This window comes from Lutra lutra, chromosome 1, assembly GCF_902655055.1.
Source record: "Lutra lutra chromosome 1, mLutLut1.2, whole genome shotgun sequence".
Lineage (NCBI taxonomy): Eukaryota > Metazoa > Chordata > Mammalia > Carnivora > Mustelidae > Lutra > Lutra lutra.
In genome coordinates, this window is record NC_062278.1 from 29,134,794 (window position 1) to 29,151,593 (window position 16,800).

General features: G+C 36.4%; 1 protein-coding gene across 1 annotated transcript in view; it reads left to right on the forward strand.

Annotated features, from left to right (window-relative positions):
* The first annotated feature begins 998 nt into the window (after window positions 1-998).
* The window catches only part of SAMSN1 (SAM domain, SH3 domain and nuclear localization signals 1), a 147,540-nt gene continuing 131,738 nt past the window's right edge, over window positions 999-16,800 (forward strand). Inside the window, 2 exon segments of the mRNA XM_047722022.1 lie at window positions 999-1,118; window positions 7,275-7,406. Of these exon segments, the coding sequence (XP_047577978.1) occupies window positions 999-1,118; window positions 7,275-7,406 (252 nt within the window).

A 16,800-nucleotide genomic window follows, 5' to 3' on the forward strand; every position in this document is an offset into this window, starting at 1 on the left:
AAATTGGACTTCCCAGCAATTCCACGTCTGGATATGTGCTCAAAAGAATTGAAAGCAGGGATACAAATAGAGATTTGTGTAGCCTTGTTTATTGAGGCATTATTTACAAAAGCCAAAAGGTAGAAGCAACCCAAGTGTCCATCAACAGATGAATGGATAAACAAAAGTTGGTATATACATACAACGAATATTAAAAGTCTTAAAAAGGAAGGAAATTCTGACATATCCTACAACATGGGTGAGCCTCAAAGACATTATGCTAAGAGAAATAAACTAGTCACCAAAGGACAAATATTGTATGGTTTTACTTAAATGAAGTGCCTAGTAGAAAAGCGAAATTCATAGAGACAGAATGAAGAATGACGGATGCCCAGGGGCTGGTGGGGAGGGAGGAGTAGGAAGTTGGTGTTTAATATGTCCAGAGTTTCACTTTTTCCAAGACAAAAGAGTTCTGGTGATGGATGGTGGTAATGGTTAATGACAATGTGAATGTATTTAATGCCACCAAAACTGTACATTGTAAAACAGTTACAATGGTAAATTGTTATGTCTAGTTCACCACTATAAAAAGTACTTATTTCACTATCTTGCCTTATTAAAAAAAAAAAAACTTTTTTTTTTTTAATTAATGGAAGGAAATAGAGGGATGGAGAGGCACACATGGGACACAGCCTCAACCTACCACCTTTGAAGGGAAGGTGATATTTTATATTGAAGGATGGTCTTTTTTTTTTTTTTGAGGTTTGCTTTATCTTTTCAATTTAGTTAGCTAGGTCTATGATTGTTTTCACTGCAGTTTTCCTTCAGACTTTAGTACTATCATTGCCACCTGTGAAATCTGTTTACACAGAACATGGTACGTCTCATCCTCTCATTTGAGTAGTCAGACTTCCTCATTAATTTAGAAAATTGTTTGTTCAATAAAGACCTATCTCATTTGATCCTGGTCTCTGAATCCCCTGGATTATGGCAGGGATTTTACTGTGTAATCATCTCCCATGAGAACTGCCCCTACAGCTGTGAAGCCAAGAGAGAGCTACAAGGGGTGATCATATTCTCGTAGGCACAGCAACAAGGAACTGGAGCCTACCAAAATGAATCTCTTCTGCTTTTCACTGGTGAGTTTCCTTACATGCATCATTGATATCCTCATTTTTATTTTACTGTATCAATGAAAAGGAATGGAGTTCAGGTATACTCTAAACTTCCTATGTGGTAATTAATTAATACATTTAGGGTCTCATAAAAAAGTCCGCATCAAAAAGAGGAAAAGGATGTTTTTATTAAAGCACTTAAGCCAACTCTATTCAGACGCAAGTAACTTATGTATACATATATACGTATACATATATATATTTATTTAAAAAATGACTAGTTATTTAACATTTTGATGCTGAATGTCTTTTTATGCTGGATTTCTAAGAATGATATGTAAATGGTATTTTTGAGGAACTATTTTCTTCTATTTATTGTAAATATGAGAAAAATTTTTGCAAAATATGCTGCATTTGGGTTACTTGCTTTGCTTTGAGACATCCTAGGAATCAAAATTTCTTCTTTACTGTGTGAGGAATGAATTCCGTTTAATGTTGGCCTTGTTAAACTACCATGGAGGCAGCTTCCTGAGTTACACAGTACTGTAAATGAGAGGTACAATAGATTATTCCAGTCCTGCAGATGTGCTCATTCAAGGGTATAAGCACTTCTCAAATTTTTTTACATTATTGCCTTTTTTTTTTTTTTTCTTAGTTTAGCCTGAAGTGGATCAGTGAAAGTTAGCAGGTAGTCATAGATCTGGAAATACTTTATAACTCTAACCTGCGGTTGTGACCATCTGCCAATGCTAAAAATGGATTTCAAAAATAATTTTATTCATTTCTCTCTGTGTTTACGGCAGGACATTATGCCTATTCGTTGGTTTTTCAAGATGTGGATGGGAGATCCCTGTCATTTGTGGGAATAAAATGGTTTACTTTGATGTTTGTTTTCCTTCCAAATTGCAAATAAGATTAACATAAGTGCGGGAGATGGTGCTGACATAGGTTGTAATATCTAAACAGGAGGAGTTTTAAGCCAAGATAAGGGATTTAATCTTGGCGCATCTTGAAAAATAAAATGCAGTTGTGAGTTGTGGCAGGCTGAATCATCGAGTTCTGATTGCCTCTATAGTCCCAATTTACAAAATAATTGCCGGTGCTCAACTTCGCTTTGTGCCATATAAATCTGACTGGAGAAATCCCATTTCAGGTGATTTAAGTGGTATTGTGCATTCTTTTCTAGTCGATCTAAAAGAGCTATATGGGGTTTATATGAATATACTTCCCATGGAAATAGGCAGTGTTGTAGCAGAGACGACTGCATTCCGGAATCACTCTGAATGGCTCTATAATCAGTATGCTAATGTTTCTATAACATAGCGTGGCTCAGCCGAGGGTGGCAGACGTTCCTAATCCTGTGATGGAAGCCATCTAACCATCTAAGGAGCATCATTGTCTTTCTCTGTAATATAGGGAGAGGGGCACGTACTCCAAAAGGATTGCTTCAAAGCCATGCCGCGTGGACTCACTCTGACTGCAACGCTTTTCCATGTTTTAAAGTTGTCCTTAAACAATTCCTTGTTTGGAAGCATATTTGATTAGACGGAACCATCCTGAACACGGAATGTTCAAGCATTCCAAAGTTTGTCAAAATTAATTGCTTTCATAATAAAATGTCCACAAGTTACTTGGAAAAACCTTAAAACTATTTTAGGTGCTTTTTATTTCTTCCTGTGGGCTAAATAAATAAAATTGTTCAGTGTATGGGCTCTCCACCAGGGTGTTGTGACACCCTACTGTGCTGTTATGAGCTGCGAAAACGGGGTGGGGTTACAGCTTTTGCCAGGAATTTGTGCATAATTCAAAACACATTTTATCTGTGCCTGTAGGAATGTGAACATATGGGACAGGCATTTAAAATAAAGAGAATAAAAATCATGATTTAGTGGAAAGAACAATTTCAAAATCACAAAATAGAGGTATATATTTATATATTGATCTTTAATTCTGTGGGAAGGGGGTGGCTTTAAATATTAAGGACCATGTGAAGATTACCACTAAAGAAAGCCAGAGAAAGAGTTAAACATTCTCTTATTTAAGTGGAGGGGGAAATTGTAAATCTTTTAGTAAATGTGGTTTTTAAGAGAAATATAAAGCAAACTTAATGAACTACCCATTCTGAACTAAGGATCCTATAAATAATCCATTAAAGGTGATTGCTATTATTTTGGATCTATAAACTCGAAATGGAGTCTATCTTTCAAAAGGGAGGCAGGGATATCCTTTTATGTATGCCACTCTGACTCCAGAATTTTTCTTACGGTTTTAACATTGTGATAAGGCTTTTAGAAGACTTGCTCATTAGAAGCAGGATGATTTTCTTGTTGAGCTCATCACATAGTTATTGAGTTTAACATGACTTTGTAACCCAGTAAGGTTACAAATCAATTATCCCTGCACCATTTCTTCAGTGATCTGTAATAATGCTGCTTCTATTTTATTTGGACTTTATTCTATCCCTTTAGTTTCGCTCTACCCCTTTCCTTATACCCATTCTTTTATATACCTATTAAAGTAATTCTAACGCTAAGGGAGATATCTTATTCAACAGAATACCCTCTCCTTGTCCTTCTTCAAAATTTGGACTTCTTAAGTCTTTGTGCTTCTAGGTAAATTTCAAATAATATGAAAACCTTTGATACGATCTTGGTTAAAACAGATTTAATCTCACATCATCTTTAGGGGAAATTGACTTAATTATGGAGTTGAGTCCTCCCACCCACAAATATGTGTAGCTTTTCATTTATTCAAGTTTTCTCCTGTGGACTATTAATATATTTTATGATTTGCTCTATAAAATTCATGCACATCTTTTACTAAATTTACTGCTGGGGGTCTAAGAATTTTGGTTGCCATTGTGATTATTTGTCCCTAATTTGTTTCTGCTGATTTATAGATGCTTTATTGACTTCCTGATACTGATATTGCAAGTAAACAATTTTGCTGAATTTAAAAAATTCTGATAGTCTATGTTTTTTTCTTAGATTTCCCACACAGATAATCTGTAAGTTTTTCTCTTCTTTAGTAATTATATCATTCTCAAGTTTTCTCTCTCTTCTGTTACATTACAGTCAGAATGCTGTAACAGTAGGTACCTCAAACTTGTTTCTCACATTCATGTAGTTACTCCTAATTGAGTCTTTCTGAGGCTTTTGATTAATAATCCTAGTGAGATTAAGGAAATCCTATCTTTAACTAATTCGCTAAGATTTTATCACAGATGAATAAGAAATTTTTCAAATTTATTGAAATGGTAAATTTTCTGTTAAATATTTTAAAAAGACATCTAAATGTTGAAACACCCTTTTATTTCCATATTAAATACTGATTGACCATGGTGTATTTTTATGGAGGCTACTAAATTTATTTAAATTTAAATGTGTGCATTTCCTTTAGAATTTCTTAAAACTATTTTATAAGTAAAATTGGTCTATAGTTTTTCTTTTTTTTTTCCAAGATTTTATTTATTTATTTGACAGACAGATCACAAGTAGGCAGAGAGGCAGGCAGTGAGAGAGAGGAAGGAAAGCCGACTCCCTGCTGAGCAGAGAGTTTTTCTTTAATTGACAGAAAAATTCTGTCATTTTATTTTTCTAGAATTCCTGTTAATCTTATTTTGTCATATCCCGCCACACTTCTACCTGAATGTACCATATGTTTTCTATTTATCCTTATATGCTGCACCATGGGTACACTCCTCAGTATTCCTTAATCTTTTTCAGATTTCTAGACTCAGGTCTAGAGTTAATCCTCATTTTTTATTTTCTTCATATAAATTTATTTGATTATATTATTCATTCTCAAGATGTTGTAATTGTTTATTTTTGTTGCTCTTTAATGATACTTGTTTCATTGCTGCCTGTTTGGTTTCATCATAGATTATTCATAGTTGGATATTACTTTTTTATTTTACTGTATGAAGATCACATTCTTTCTTAAATTGTTTCTCCATCCATTTTGATTTTAATTTTATCTGGAATGAAATGGTTTGATTTTCAGATTGTCAGTTCAGTTGGCTCTCTTTCTCAGCATTTAATCCCCTCATGTGTTTTGGTTAATGTTGAATGCTAAAACTCTTTCTGTTCTCTCTCTCTGTGTCTCTGTCACTGCCTCTCCCTCACCCACCTCTCCCCTCAACCTACACCCTCTTCCCCTCTTTCTCTTTCCTCTCTGCCCTCTTCACCTTTCCCCATTTGGTTGTGAGGCAGAGACCTCAAGTCTCTCTGAGGCTCCAGGTTAGAGCGAAGACTTATATTGCCGGTCCAGGGATCTTTTTTTTTTTTTTTAAACATTTTTTTTTAAAGATTTTATTTATTTATTTGTCAGAGAGAGAGAGAGAGAGTGAGTGAGCACAAGCAGGGGGAGCATAGGCAGAGGGAGAAGTAGACTCCCCACTGAGCAGAGAGCCCGATGGGAGACTCGATCCCAGGATCCCAGGATCCCAGGATCATGATCTGAGCCGAAGGCAGATGCTTAACTGACTGAGCCCCCCAGGCATCCGTGGTCCGGGAATTTATCCCAAAGTGATAGTTGGTGTATGACTGAGCCAGTGACTGCACCCGCTGTCTGCTTGCTTGTTTTGGGTCCCATTTTGCTGGCTGTGTTGATAAATTTCGCTCTTCTGAGGGCCCCAGCAGCTATTGGAAGGAGCTTTTCTCCCAGCCTCCTTTCTAACTATGAGTTTTGCTGTAGCCCCTGGATTTCAGCATGGAGTTGCTTTATGTGGTTGATGTCTACTGCACGTTACCCCACAGAGCCCCAAATCTGGTCACTACTACCTGTTTGTGGATGGGCACCCAACAGGTTCAAAGCTTTACATTCACCCACTGCACTGTGTTTCAGTTCGATTTTCAGTCTCCTTCCACGTTTAGGTACCTTAGAGCATACGCGACTTAGTTCTTACTTAAGTCTTTTTAATTCTCCCAATAATTTGCTATGTGTTTTGAGGAGAGGTTGTTTAAAATATAAAACCGTAGAGCATTTTAGTTTAAAGTTCTAAAGGTAGATGATGCAAATGTAATTCAATCTTAGCTTATATATTTAAAAAATTCATTTTTGAGGATGAGAACATTTTCAGTACCACACTATAGTTTTTATTATCCTTTCAAGCAAGAAAACTTTTTCGTAATCCAACAGACACTTATATTAATGACACCATTATCAGCATCCTTAGTTACTAAAGAAATTTCCATATACTGTCTACCTCTCTTCCAGATGACATCACAACTAGAACAATTTTGTCTCAAAAGGAGAAAATACAAGTCTGTTCGATTAGTAAGTTGGCTTCCCAAATACAAAGACAATTTACAGTATAGTTCATAATGGTTTTAAGTGCAAACCATTCAGTGTAAAGTTCATTATTCTGTAAAAGAATAAAAACAAGTAAATAATATTATTTATTAATATAAATACTGTAAACATTAATGTCAAAGCCTTTATCATGCTTGTGAAGTACTTTTGCTACTTCAAAGCGTGTCCTGTGTTTTCATTTTACCCTGATGGTTCCTCTGTAAAGTGGATGAAACTGCTGCTTCACTGTTAAGGAAGCAGTACAACAGATTGTGTTTCTCCTACAAGGGCATAGGACTAATTAGAGGGATATGTGTCTCTAAAATCTGTGACCTGAGAGCCAACACAGTGTAATGCTGTCCAAATCGGCCTTCATTTAGTCGTACCTTGACCTGGATGAATTCATCACGCTTCTTGAGAAACTTCCTCATTTTGTGCGTTGCTCCCTAACACTTGAGTCTTGTTTGAATTGCTGGCTCTGTAGTCAGCGGTGAGAATGCCTTCCTTTACTGCCTTGTTCACTGTTGTAAAATGGCGTACCATTAACTCTTAGTCTCTATGCCCAGGATGATTTAGATAGGATACTTTATGAAAGTGGGTAGATAGGTTCAAGGCTGTTCAAGGAGGGACGCCTGGGTGGCTTGGTTGGGTGGGCAGCTGACTCTTGACTTCAGCTCGGGTTGTGATCTCAGGGTCTTGAGATGGAGCTTGACATCCAGCCTCATGCCCAGTGGGGAGTCTCCTTGGGATTCTCTCCCTCTCCCTCTCTCCCTCCCTCTGCCTGCGTGCTCACTTGCTCTATAAAATAAATAAATCTTTTTTAAAAAAAAAGACTTTTCAAGGAAAATATTTTATTATTTTGTGCCTTATAAATCTCTTTTATTGCAGGAAGGCTCCATGGACAGCTTGTATGAGCCAGTCCCAGAGCAACAGACTAACCAAGAAAGCACTTCTGTCAGGACTGGTTCTGTTATCTCACCTTTTGGAGAGAGTGGAAAAGCACACAACAATCTCTTCATGGTGAGTGAAGCCCCAAGTCTCGTGGATTTCTTCTCTATTATATATTTCAAATCACTTGCTTCATGACTCCTGTTAATAAAGCAAAAACCACTGTTCTCAGAAAGTTCTGCATTTACTTTGGGTTTCTGAGTTTCTCTTCATTGTTGTCTCTTTGATGATTTTAGCTTCTTAATATAAACTACCATTTACAGAGTATGTATTACATAAGTTAACTCAGTTAATCTTCAAAAGAACCTTAGGACAAAGAAATAATTATATCTTTTTTGAGATTAGGAAATTGCAGGAGAGAAAGCAAAATAACTTTTTTTTTTATTTTAGTTGTTATTTATTTATATTATTATTTATTTTATTTATAATTAAAGGCTATAAACTGTGAAGTAGTAAAGCTGGCAGTTAAAGATATATGTCTGCCTCAGCAGTTTATCAGTAATGTATTGGTAAACCAGGTCTTTGGGGTGGATGGAGGGAACCCCAGATCTGTATGTAGCATTTGCCAATTGCCTTGGTGTAAATGCTCCTACCATGGTCATGCTACCAGTGGTTTAATAACAGACTTACAACACCTGAATATTTATTTGTTCCTTATCTCCAGTGCCAACTGCCGCATACCACTGGTGGCTTTATAGTCTGTGCTAATCATTTTATTAAGCTTCTCCTTAAATTTATGGACACACATTGTGAACATACAAAAACACGAGTATTACTAGAATGCAAATGCAGATAGTTTTTTTGAATTATCTTTATAATTACAAGAGGCAGAGAGTTCTCAGTGCTCTGCAAAATTGGCCCTGTCCCTGTTTAACAGTGCTGGCTATTCTCATAGTTGATGGTGCTGTATTTAAATCCCATACTAACAAACTTATTTCACTTCTATTGTGGCTTAGTACAATACAAAACGTCCATGTTTGCTACAAAAAAAGAACTTCCCTATACTTATAGATTTAAATGTCATCTCCTACTCCCACCATCATACTTTTCCCCAGTAACAACACAAAGATGAATATCCACTTCTTTTTTTGTATTAGGTGATGTTATATATGACATTATTTGTGCTGATCCTCACAATAATTTTAGGGAGATTTAGAACCATCAAGAAAGGGGGCACCTGGGTGGCTCAGTTGTTAAGTATCTGCCTTTGGCTCACGTCATGATCCCAGAGTCCTGGGATTTAGCCCAGTATCAGGCTCCCTGCTCAGCAGGAAGACTGTTTCTCTCTCTCCCACTCTCCCTTCTTGTGTTCCCTCTCTCATTGTCTCTCTCTCTCTCTCTGCCAAAAAAAAAAAAAAAAAAATAAGTAACATCTTAAAAAAAAGAAAATGTAGAGAAAGGTTATATAACTTTCCCAATTGAAAAAAGGATGACCCAGGATTCAAATCCAGAAAAGTACCTTCATATTTTATACCTACTTTCATACCTACCTATTTTATTCCTTGGGGATATTCTTTGAAAACCTGTTTTATATAGCTTACAGATCTAAGCAATGTCACATCAGTTAGCAACCAAGTTCAATGATAAGTCTCAGTAAGTAAAAATCATCCAAAAAAAATTCAGTGTAGTGGAAACTCTTCCCTCAATCTATACCCTTTTCAATATCCATGAATGTGTTGATGTTGACAGATATGCAGAAGAGGAAGCAGCCGTACACTTTACATATTAATGTGAGAGGGTGAGACTTATATGGAGACTCTCAATTGACATTGCAAAATGTTTGCAAGCATTTTTACTGTATAATTAAAAAGAAAAATTGAATAGGCTGAAGAGCCTGAAGATATTTCCTTAAATGTATTAGTTCAATAAATATGCATGAAAAATAAACAAGTTCATGGCCAAGCAGTCTACTAGAATTTTTATCAAACTTCCTTACATTACAAAGTAGATGAGAATAATGAAACATGATTTAAATTGCTAGAACTCTCTCTCCATGTATATATACAACATACACACATATACCTGAGTGTGCATATATATATGCATATTATGTATATAGTTACATACATCTCTGTATTTAATTTAAAAATGTATGCATACATACAAGCATAAATCTGTGTGTGTGTGTGTATACGCTTTTGAAAGGCAACCAGTTCAACCACTGATTCTACTATTAATTGTTAAATTGTACCAGTCCTTTCAAATTACCACTGACATTTTATTCCTAATGAAAATGATTCCAAAGCTTGGATAAAATAAAATCAATCTTTTGATAAAATGACATTTAGTGATTTAGAACTTTCCCTCTGAGCCTCTGAAGGGTGGATCATTTTTTCCTCCTAGTATTCCCACTTCCTTTTTTTCCCCCCTAATTCAAGGGGAAAAAAAAAAAGTTTTGGGCTAGTCTTGACAGTATCAGAAAAAAATTATTCATTTTGGATTCATGTTCTAGAAATATTATAAAAACGCCCCTACAGTTCATGGAGTTATACCTCAAGCTCCCATTCCTCGATCCAATGTATCTGTAACCCTTCCCAGAGAGGAGAGGTATTCTCATATTCAAACTCTTTGAAGCAACCAGACAGCATAGCTGGTTGTAACAGTGGAAATTAATAGTCCACACCAAAAATAATATCACTTGTCACATGAATTGAAAAGAGAAATCAGCACCTGGGTGGCTCAGCCAGTTAAATGTCTGACTCTTGATTTCCACCCAGGTCGTGATCTCAGGGTTATGATATCGAGGCTTTTATCAAGCTGTGCACTCTGTGTGGAGTCTACTTAAGATTCTCTCTCTCCCTTTCCTTGTGCTCCCCCCAAACACCCTGCTCTGTCTCCCTCTCTAAAAAACAAAAGAAAGAAAGAAAAGAAAAGAAAAATCAAAATGAAAAAAGCATTCTAGGCTTCCTGGCTTCCCTTAAACATATTTTATTTATTCATATTCATTAGTTTTGTGGTATAGAAAACACTGTTTTGGGGGGCACCTGAGTGGCTCAGTGGGTTAAAACCTCTGTCTTCAACTCGGGTCATGATCTTGGGGTCCTGGGATGGAGCCCCGCATCAGGCTCTCTGCTCGGTGGGGAGCCTGCTTCTCCCTCTATCTCTGCCTGCTCCTCTTCCTACTTGTGATCTCTGTCTGTCAAATAAATAAATATAATCTTAAAAAAAAGAAAGAAAGAAAGAAAACACTGTTTTAAGCAAGGTGTGGAGTTATATAGATGAATATAAAATAATCCATACTCCCAGAGGAAATGTTCCAGTGTAGATTGACTCCAGATTTAAGGGTTGAATAGGTATTAAAGGGAAAGAAATTTATTTGGGGATTTTCAATTTTAAAAAAATTAATTGAAGTATAGTTCTCACATATATTATTAGTTTCGGGTGCACAACACAGTGATTTGACAATTATCTACATTATGATACCCTCACCATGGTAAGTATAATTACCATCTATCACCACACAAAGTTATTGCAATATTATTGACTACATTCCCTATATTCTACTTTTCATCCCTATGACTGATTTTATGACTGGAAGTGTATACCTCTTAATCCTCGTCACCTATTTTGTGTATCCCCTGTCCCCTTCCCCTCTTGTAACCTCTAGTTTGTTCTTTATATTTATGAGTCTTTCTTTCTGTTATTGTTGTTATTTTTTTGTTTCATTTTCTAGATTCCACATTTAAGTAAAATCATATGGTATTTGTCTTCCTGTCTGACTTAATTCACTAACTATAATACATTTATGCTTAATACATTTATGTATCACTGTTGTCACAAATAGCAAGATTTTGTTCTTTTTATGGCTGAGTAATATTCCAGTGTGTGTGTGTGTGTGTGTGTGTGTGTAAGATAGCTTCTTTATCCATTTACCTATCGATGGTCACTTAGGTTGTTTCCATATTTTGTCTATTATAAACAATGCTACAATAAACATAGGTATGCATGTATCCTTTTGAATTAGTGTTTTCATGTTCTTTGGGTAAATACCCAGAAGGGGTATTACTAGATCTCATGGTATTTCTATTTTCAATCTCATGGTATTTCTATTTTCAATTTTTGGGGGAACCTACATACTGTTTTCCACAGTGGCTGTACCAATTTACATTCCTACTAACAGTGCAAGAGGAATCCCTTTTCTCCACACCCTCACCAACAATTGTTATTTCTTGTCCTTTTGAGAATACCCATTCTGACTGGTGTGAGATGATATTTTATTGTGGTTTTGACTTGAATTTCACTGATGATGAGTGATGTTGAGCATCTTTTCATGTGTCTGTTGGCCATCTGCATGTCTTCTTTGGAAAAACATCCTTTCAGTATTTGGGATTTTAAAGAACATCTGAAATATCCAGCTTCCATTTTAATTGCAGTTCCAGGAGGGGTTGGTAGGGGAGAGCTGGTCCAAAGTTAAATAAATTTAAAATATAAAACTTTATTAAATTCTGTGAAGAAGAATAAGTGAGATCCACTTGTATCTTAGCAAAGCTAGAGAGTTTTGGAGGGCTACTGCCCCCAAAAAAGAAAAAATATATACGTGTGTGTGTATAAAGTTTTTTGGAGTGAATAATTGTGCAACTAAGTAAATATGCTGAAAGAAACTATGCTAATATACCAGCCTAACTAAGGATTGACTACTTTGTTATTATATTAGTTAAGATGTAGGCCATTAGGGCTCCATTCTGTACCTATTTTATTACTGCTTTATTATGTCTGAAGCTAATAAAATATCTTGATTTAGAAATAGAGTGAGAACATAAAATGTTTGTACCTCTGCCAATTGAGGGTTAACTGGATCAGTCCTGAATTATCTGGTTTGCCATCTGTATTGACTGAAGTAAGCAAATATTTGTCAATTTTCCTTTCCATTTTGTGACCCATAAATTAAGTTGGTAAGAAATTTAAGCCTTTTCAAAAAAATGAGCTTTAATGTGGGGTAGGGGCAATGTCCCCATTATTTACATGTTGCACAACTATTCATTCAGTAAATTTTCATGAGCTAAATGAATGAATGAGCGAAGTTCCATTAATCAAGCTAAAGAAAGTTTTAATAACGAAAAATGTATTGAACAGACATTTCTCCAAAGAAGACATCCAGATGGCCAACAGACATATGAAAAAATGCTTCACATCACTTGGCATCAGGGAAATACAAATCAAAACCACAATGAGATACCACCTCACACCAATCAGAATGGCTAAACTTAACAAGACAGGAAACAACAAATGTTGGTGAGGATGAGGAGAAAGAGGAACGCTCTTACACCATTGGTGGGAATGCAGGGTGGTGCAGGCACTCTGGAAAACGATACAGAGGTTCCTCAAGAAATTAGAAATAGAGTTACCCTATGACCCAGCAATTGCATTACTAGGTATTTACTCCAAAGATACAAACGTAGTGACCTGAAGTGGCACCTGTACCCCAATGTTCGTAGCAACAGTGTCCACAATAGCCAAACTGTGGAAGGAGCTGAGGTGTCCATCAACAGATGAACAGATAAAGATGTGGATCATACATACAAGGGAATATTACACAGCCATCAGAAGGGATGAATACTTACCATTTACATCAGGATGTGTGGAACTGGAGGGTATTATGCTACATGAAATAAGTCATTCAGAGAAAGACAATTATATGGTTTCACTCACATGTGGAATATAAGAAACAGTGCAGAGGATCATAAAGGAAGGGAGGGAAAACTGAAGAGGAAATCATCAGAGAGGGAGACAAACCAGGAGAGACTCTTTTAACTATAGGAAACAAACTGAGGGTTGCTGGAGAGGAGGTGTGGGGAAGGGTAACTGGGTGATGGGCATTAAAGAGGGCACATGATGTGTTAAGCACTGGGTGTTACACGCAACTGATAAATTATAGAACACTGCATCTGAAACTAATGGTGTAGTATATGTTGGCTAATTAAATTTGAATGAAAAATTAAAAAAAAAAAAAACGAGGTAAGTATGATGCAGTGTCAAAAAGCATGAGCTTTGGAATTGGGCAAATACACGCTATTTGACCTGGGAAAGTTGCTCAAATTCTCTAGACCTCAGTGTCCTTCTTTAGAGAATGAGAACAATCCCCTGCATAGGTCCAGCTGAGTTTTGGTGCAGGGAGACAATCTCCTCTTGATCCTCCTCCTCTCCACACGCAGGAAGGATGTAGCACAGGAGTTAAAGAACCATGAGAAGAGCTCCAAACTGCAGCCTGAGGGGGGTCTATATTTTATGGCCATAAGCTAAGAGCTGCTTTTGCATTTTAAAAGATTTGCTTAAACACAAAAGCAAAAGTAAAGAAGACCGTGCTGTTGAAATTGTCTGTGACCTCCAGAGCCTGATATATTTCTATCCGGCTTTTCAGATAAAAAGTTTACTGACCCCTAGAGCTATGCAGTCACAAACACAAGTGGCAATTGAGTGCTTGAAAAGGGGTTCGCCCAAATGTGGGATGGCAGAAGGGGTAAAATACATGCCATTGTTTACAGACTTTCTGTGAAAAAAGTATAAAACAGCTTATTAACAATTTTTACATTAATTACTTGTTGAAATGAGAATATTTTAGATATATCAGGATAAATGGAATTTTACTCATCTCTTAACGTGGCTACTTGATGGTGGCCTCCACGTCACATCCCACCTTTCAGATGTTACACAGATGCTTATATTTGCCAGACTTAAATTACATCTGTTCTCCAGGCTTTAGGGAACTTGTAGAATGTGGTTTTTAGCTTTTTGGCCTCTGAAAGATGAAATCACACTAGAAGGAAGGTGAGGAGATGTTAAGTGTTAATAATACTATGTCCACCATCCTTCCTTCTGAGACTTTCCATACTTATTATAATTGGCATAACCATCCTCAAAGACCAAAGCAAAATAAAACAAAACACAAAAGCAGTGTCCTTTCACCTCTGGAACTCCTCTGCAGTGGACAGGGAGGCTGACCAGCTTCTGAAGATGGCTCTCTTTTGTCTCTGTAGAAAGTAATTTATATCATTCTTACCCCAGGCTTACAGTATTATCCTAACATTTATAGTGAGTTACAACTCTTCTGTAATATTTGGATCTTATAAAGTGATGATAAATTAAGACTCCTGATTTTTTCCAGTTAAGCTAGAGTGGAATGATTTAAAAAAAAAAAAAAAAAGACTGTCTATTACTATTACATTAAAAACTAAAAAAACTAAATCACAGGGGCGCCTGGGTGGCTCAGTGGGTTAAAGCCTCTGCCTTTGGCTCAGGTCATGATCCCAGGGTCCTGGGATTGAGCCCCACATCAGGCTCTCTGCTCAGTGGGGAGCCTGCTTCCTCCTCTCTCTGCCTGCCTCTCTGCCTACTTGTGATCTGTCTGTCAAATAAATAAATAAAAATTAAAAAAAAAAAAAACAACTAAATCACAAGGGCACCCGGGTGGCTCAGTCAGTTAAGCATCTGATTCTTGATTTTGGCTCAGGTCATGATCTCAGGGTTGTGAGATGGAGCCCCACGGTGGAGCCTACTTGAGATTCTCTCCCTCCGCCCCTCCCCCAACTCATACAGAATCTCTAAAATGAATTTTAAAATCTTTTTTTAAAAAGTCATAAACAAAAAAGCTGCTATAACAAGACTTTGGTACAACTTTTGGCAGTTGTTCTCAAGAGGAGCTGGACATCGGGATTACCTGAAGACACATATATCTAGAGCCTACTCTAGATCTACCATACCCGTAAGAAGGGATTAAAGGAGCCCTGTCCGGTAGAAATACAATGCAATCCACAGATATAATTTTAGGTTTTCTAGTAAAAAAAAAAAAAAAAAAAAAAAAAAAAAAAAAAAAAAAAAAACCTTAAAAAATATAATTAATACAAATATTAATGAGACATTTTACATTCTTGTTTTTAAATTCTGACTTTTGTCCGTATTTTATACATCTTAAGTCAGATGCTAAAGTGTCAATGGTTAAAGTGAAACCTAGTCCTAGTGAAGTCATGAAGATTGTGTATTTTCTGCCCAGCATCAGTTTCTAAATTAAAATTAATTTAAGTTCAATTAAAACTTAGTTCCTCAATCACACCAGCCATCTATCAATTGTTCAATAGCCACATGGGGCTAGAAATGGCTTCTGTATTAGACAGGGCAGGACAAGAGGCTTGAAACTGCTAATGGTACTGAAGAATCAAAATAACCACATAATATCATACTCCACTCCACTTAAGAAAGTATAGGTATTAAAGTATAAAAATACTTGATGATAAACATTTAATTATATACTTGTAGAAGGAGATGAGACAATAGGGAACAGGTGTGTTACCCAAGGAGGAAGCTGAGATTAGTGACTTATATGGAGAGACAGATGGAGTCAAGACTGGAGTTCTGGCTTCCCCAATACTAATCTTGTCCTTTGGCCACTCTGCCAGAAGTGAGCATGAGAGAGAGAGTGTGTATGTGTATATGGTATGAATGTGTGTATAGACAAGAGTTAGAGAAGGCAGGAGACGGGTGAGTGGCGGAGTGCTTTTGGGAGATGAGTAAGAGGAGCGGAAGATAGGAGAATAAAGAATCCGACCTTATAATATATATGCTAAATACAATCTGATGATACAGAGAACATAGCAGGAAGAACTTGAGATGGGCAATGCAGTTAATAGACTCGAGTTTTATTCCTGCTCCCCAGGCGGCTGAGAAATGTGTGTCCTTGAAAGTGTTATTGAACTTCTCTGACCCTAAATTTCCTAAGCAATAGAATGTGGCTAAAAATGTCTGCCTCCTAGTTTGTAGTGAGGATCAAATGTTTTAATACACGTTAAGCACCTGGCATAATGAATGTTAATGTTCATTTTCCTTCCTTCTGCAACCCATCACACCAGGGCAGAGTGATCCTTTGATTTAATATCCTTGATTAAATGACATTAAGTCAAACTCTCACTTGAGCTAGGATGTCGTTTTAAAATAACTGCTCAAAAATAATTTGTAATCAACACTCCTTACCTAAAAGCATTGATTTTTACTGGGCTGGACAAGAAAAAGCAACAGGATTTATTGTTGATGTGCATTAGAACACCCAAGATTTTAATCTCCACAAATTGCCTCAAATCAGGAACACTCAGGTTGAGTGCAATGTTTGACAATTCAGCCTGAGATTTCCCATCATGTGTAGACAGCAGTGAACAAGAAAATCCATCACAGTGGGTCTTGTTTGCCTAATTCCTATTTCAGGGTGGTTTTTGTTTTGTTTTGTTTTGGTTTTTGTGGGGTTTTTTTTTTTTGGTTTGTTTTTGGTTTTGGTTTTGGGGGGTCCATTTTAATTTAAATATTATTAAAATGAGAGTTCAATGTTTTATATATTCACTCATCACCATTCAATACTGATAAAAAGCACTGTAGAAATCAATTAAATTGTTCCCAGCCACCAGATGTTAATGAGAAAGTAATATAGCAGATTCAAAGATAGCTTTAAAGACAAACAATACAATACATGTCTAACAGTTGGTTA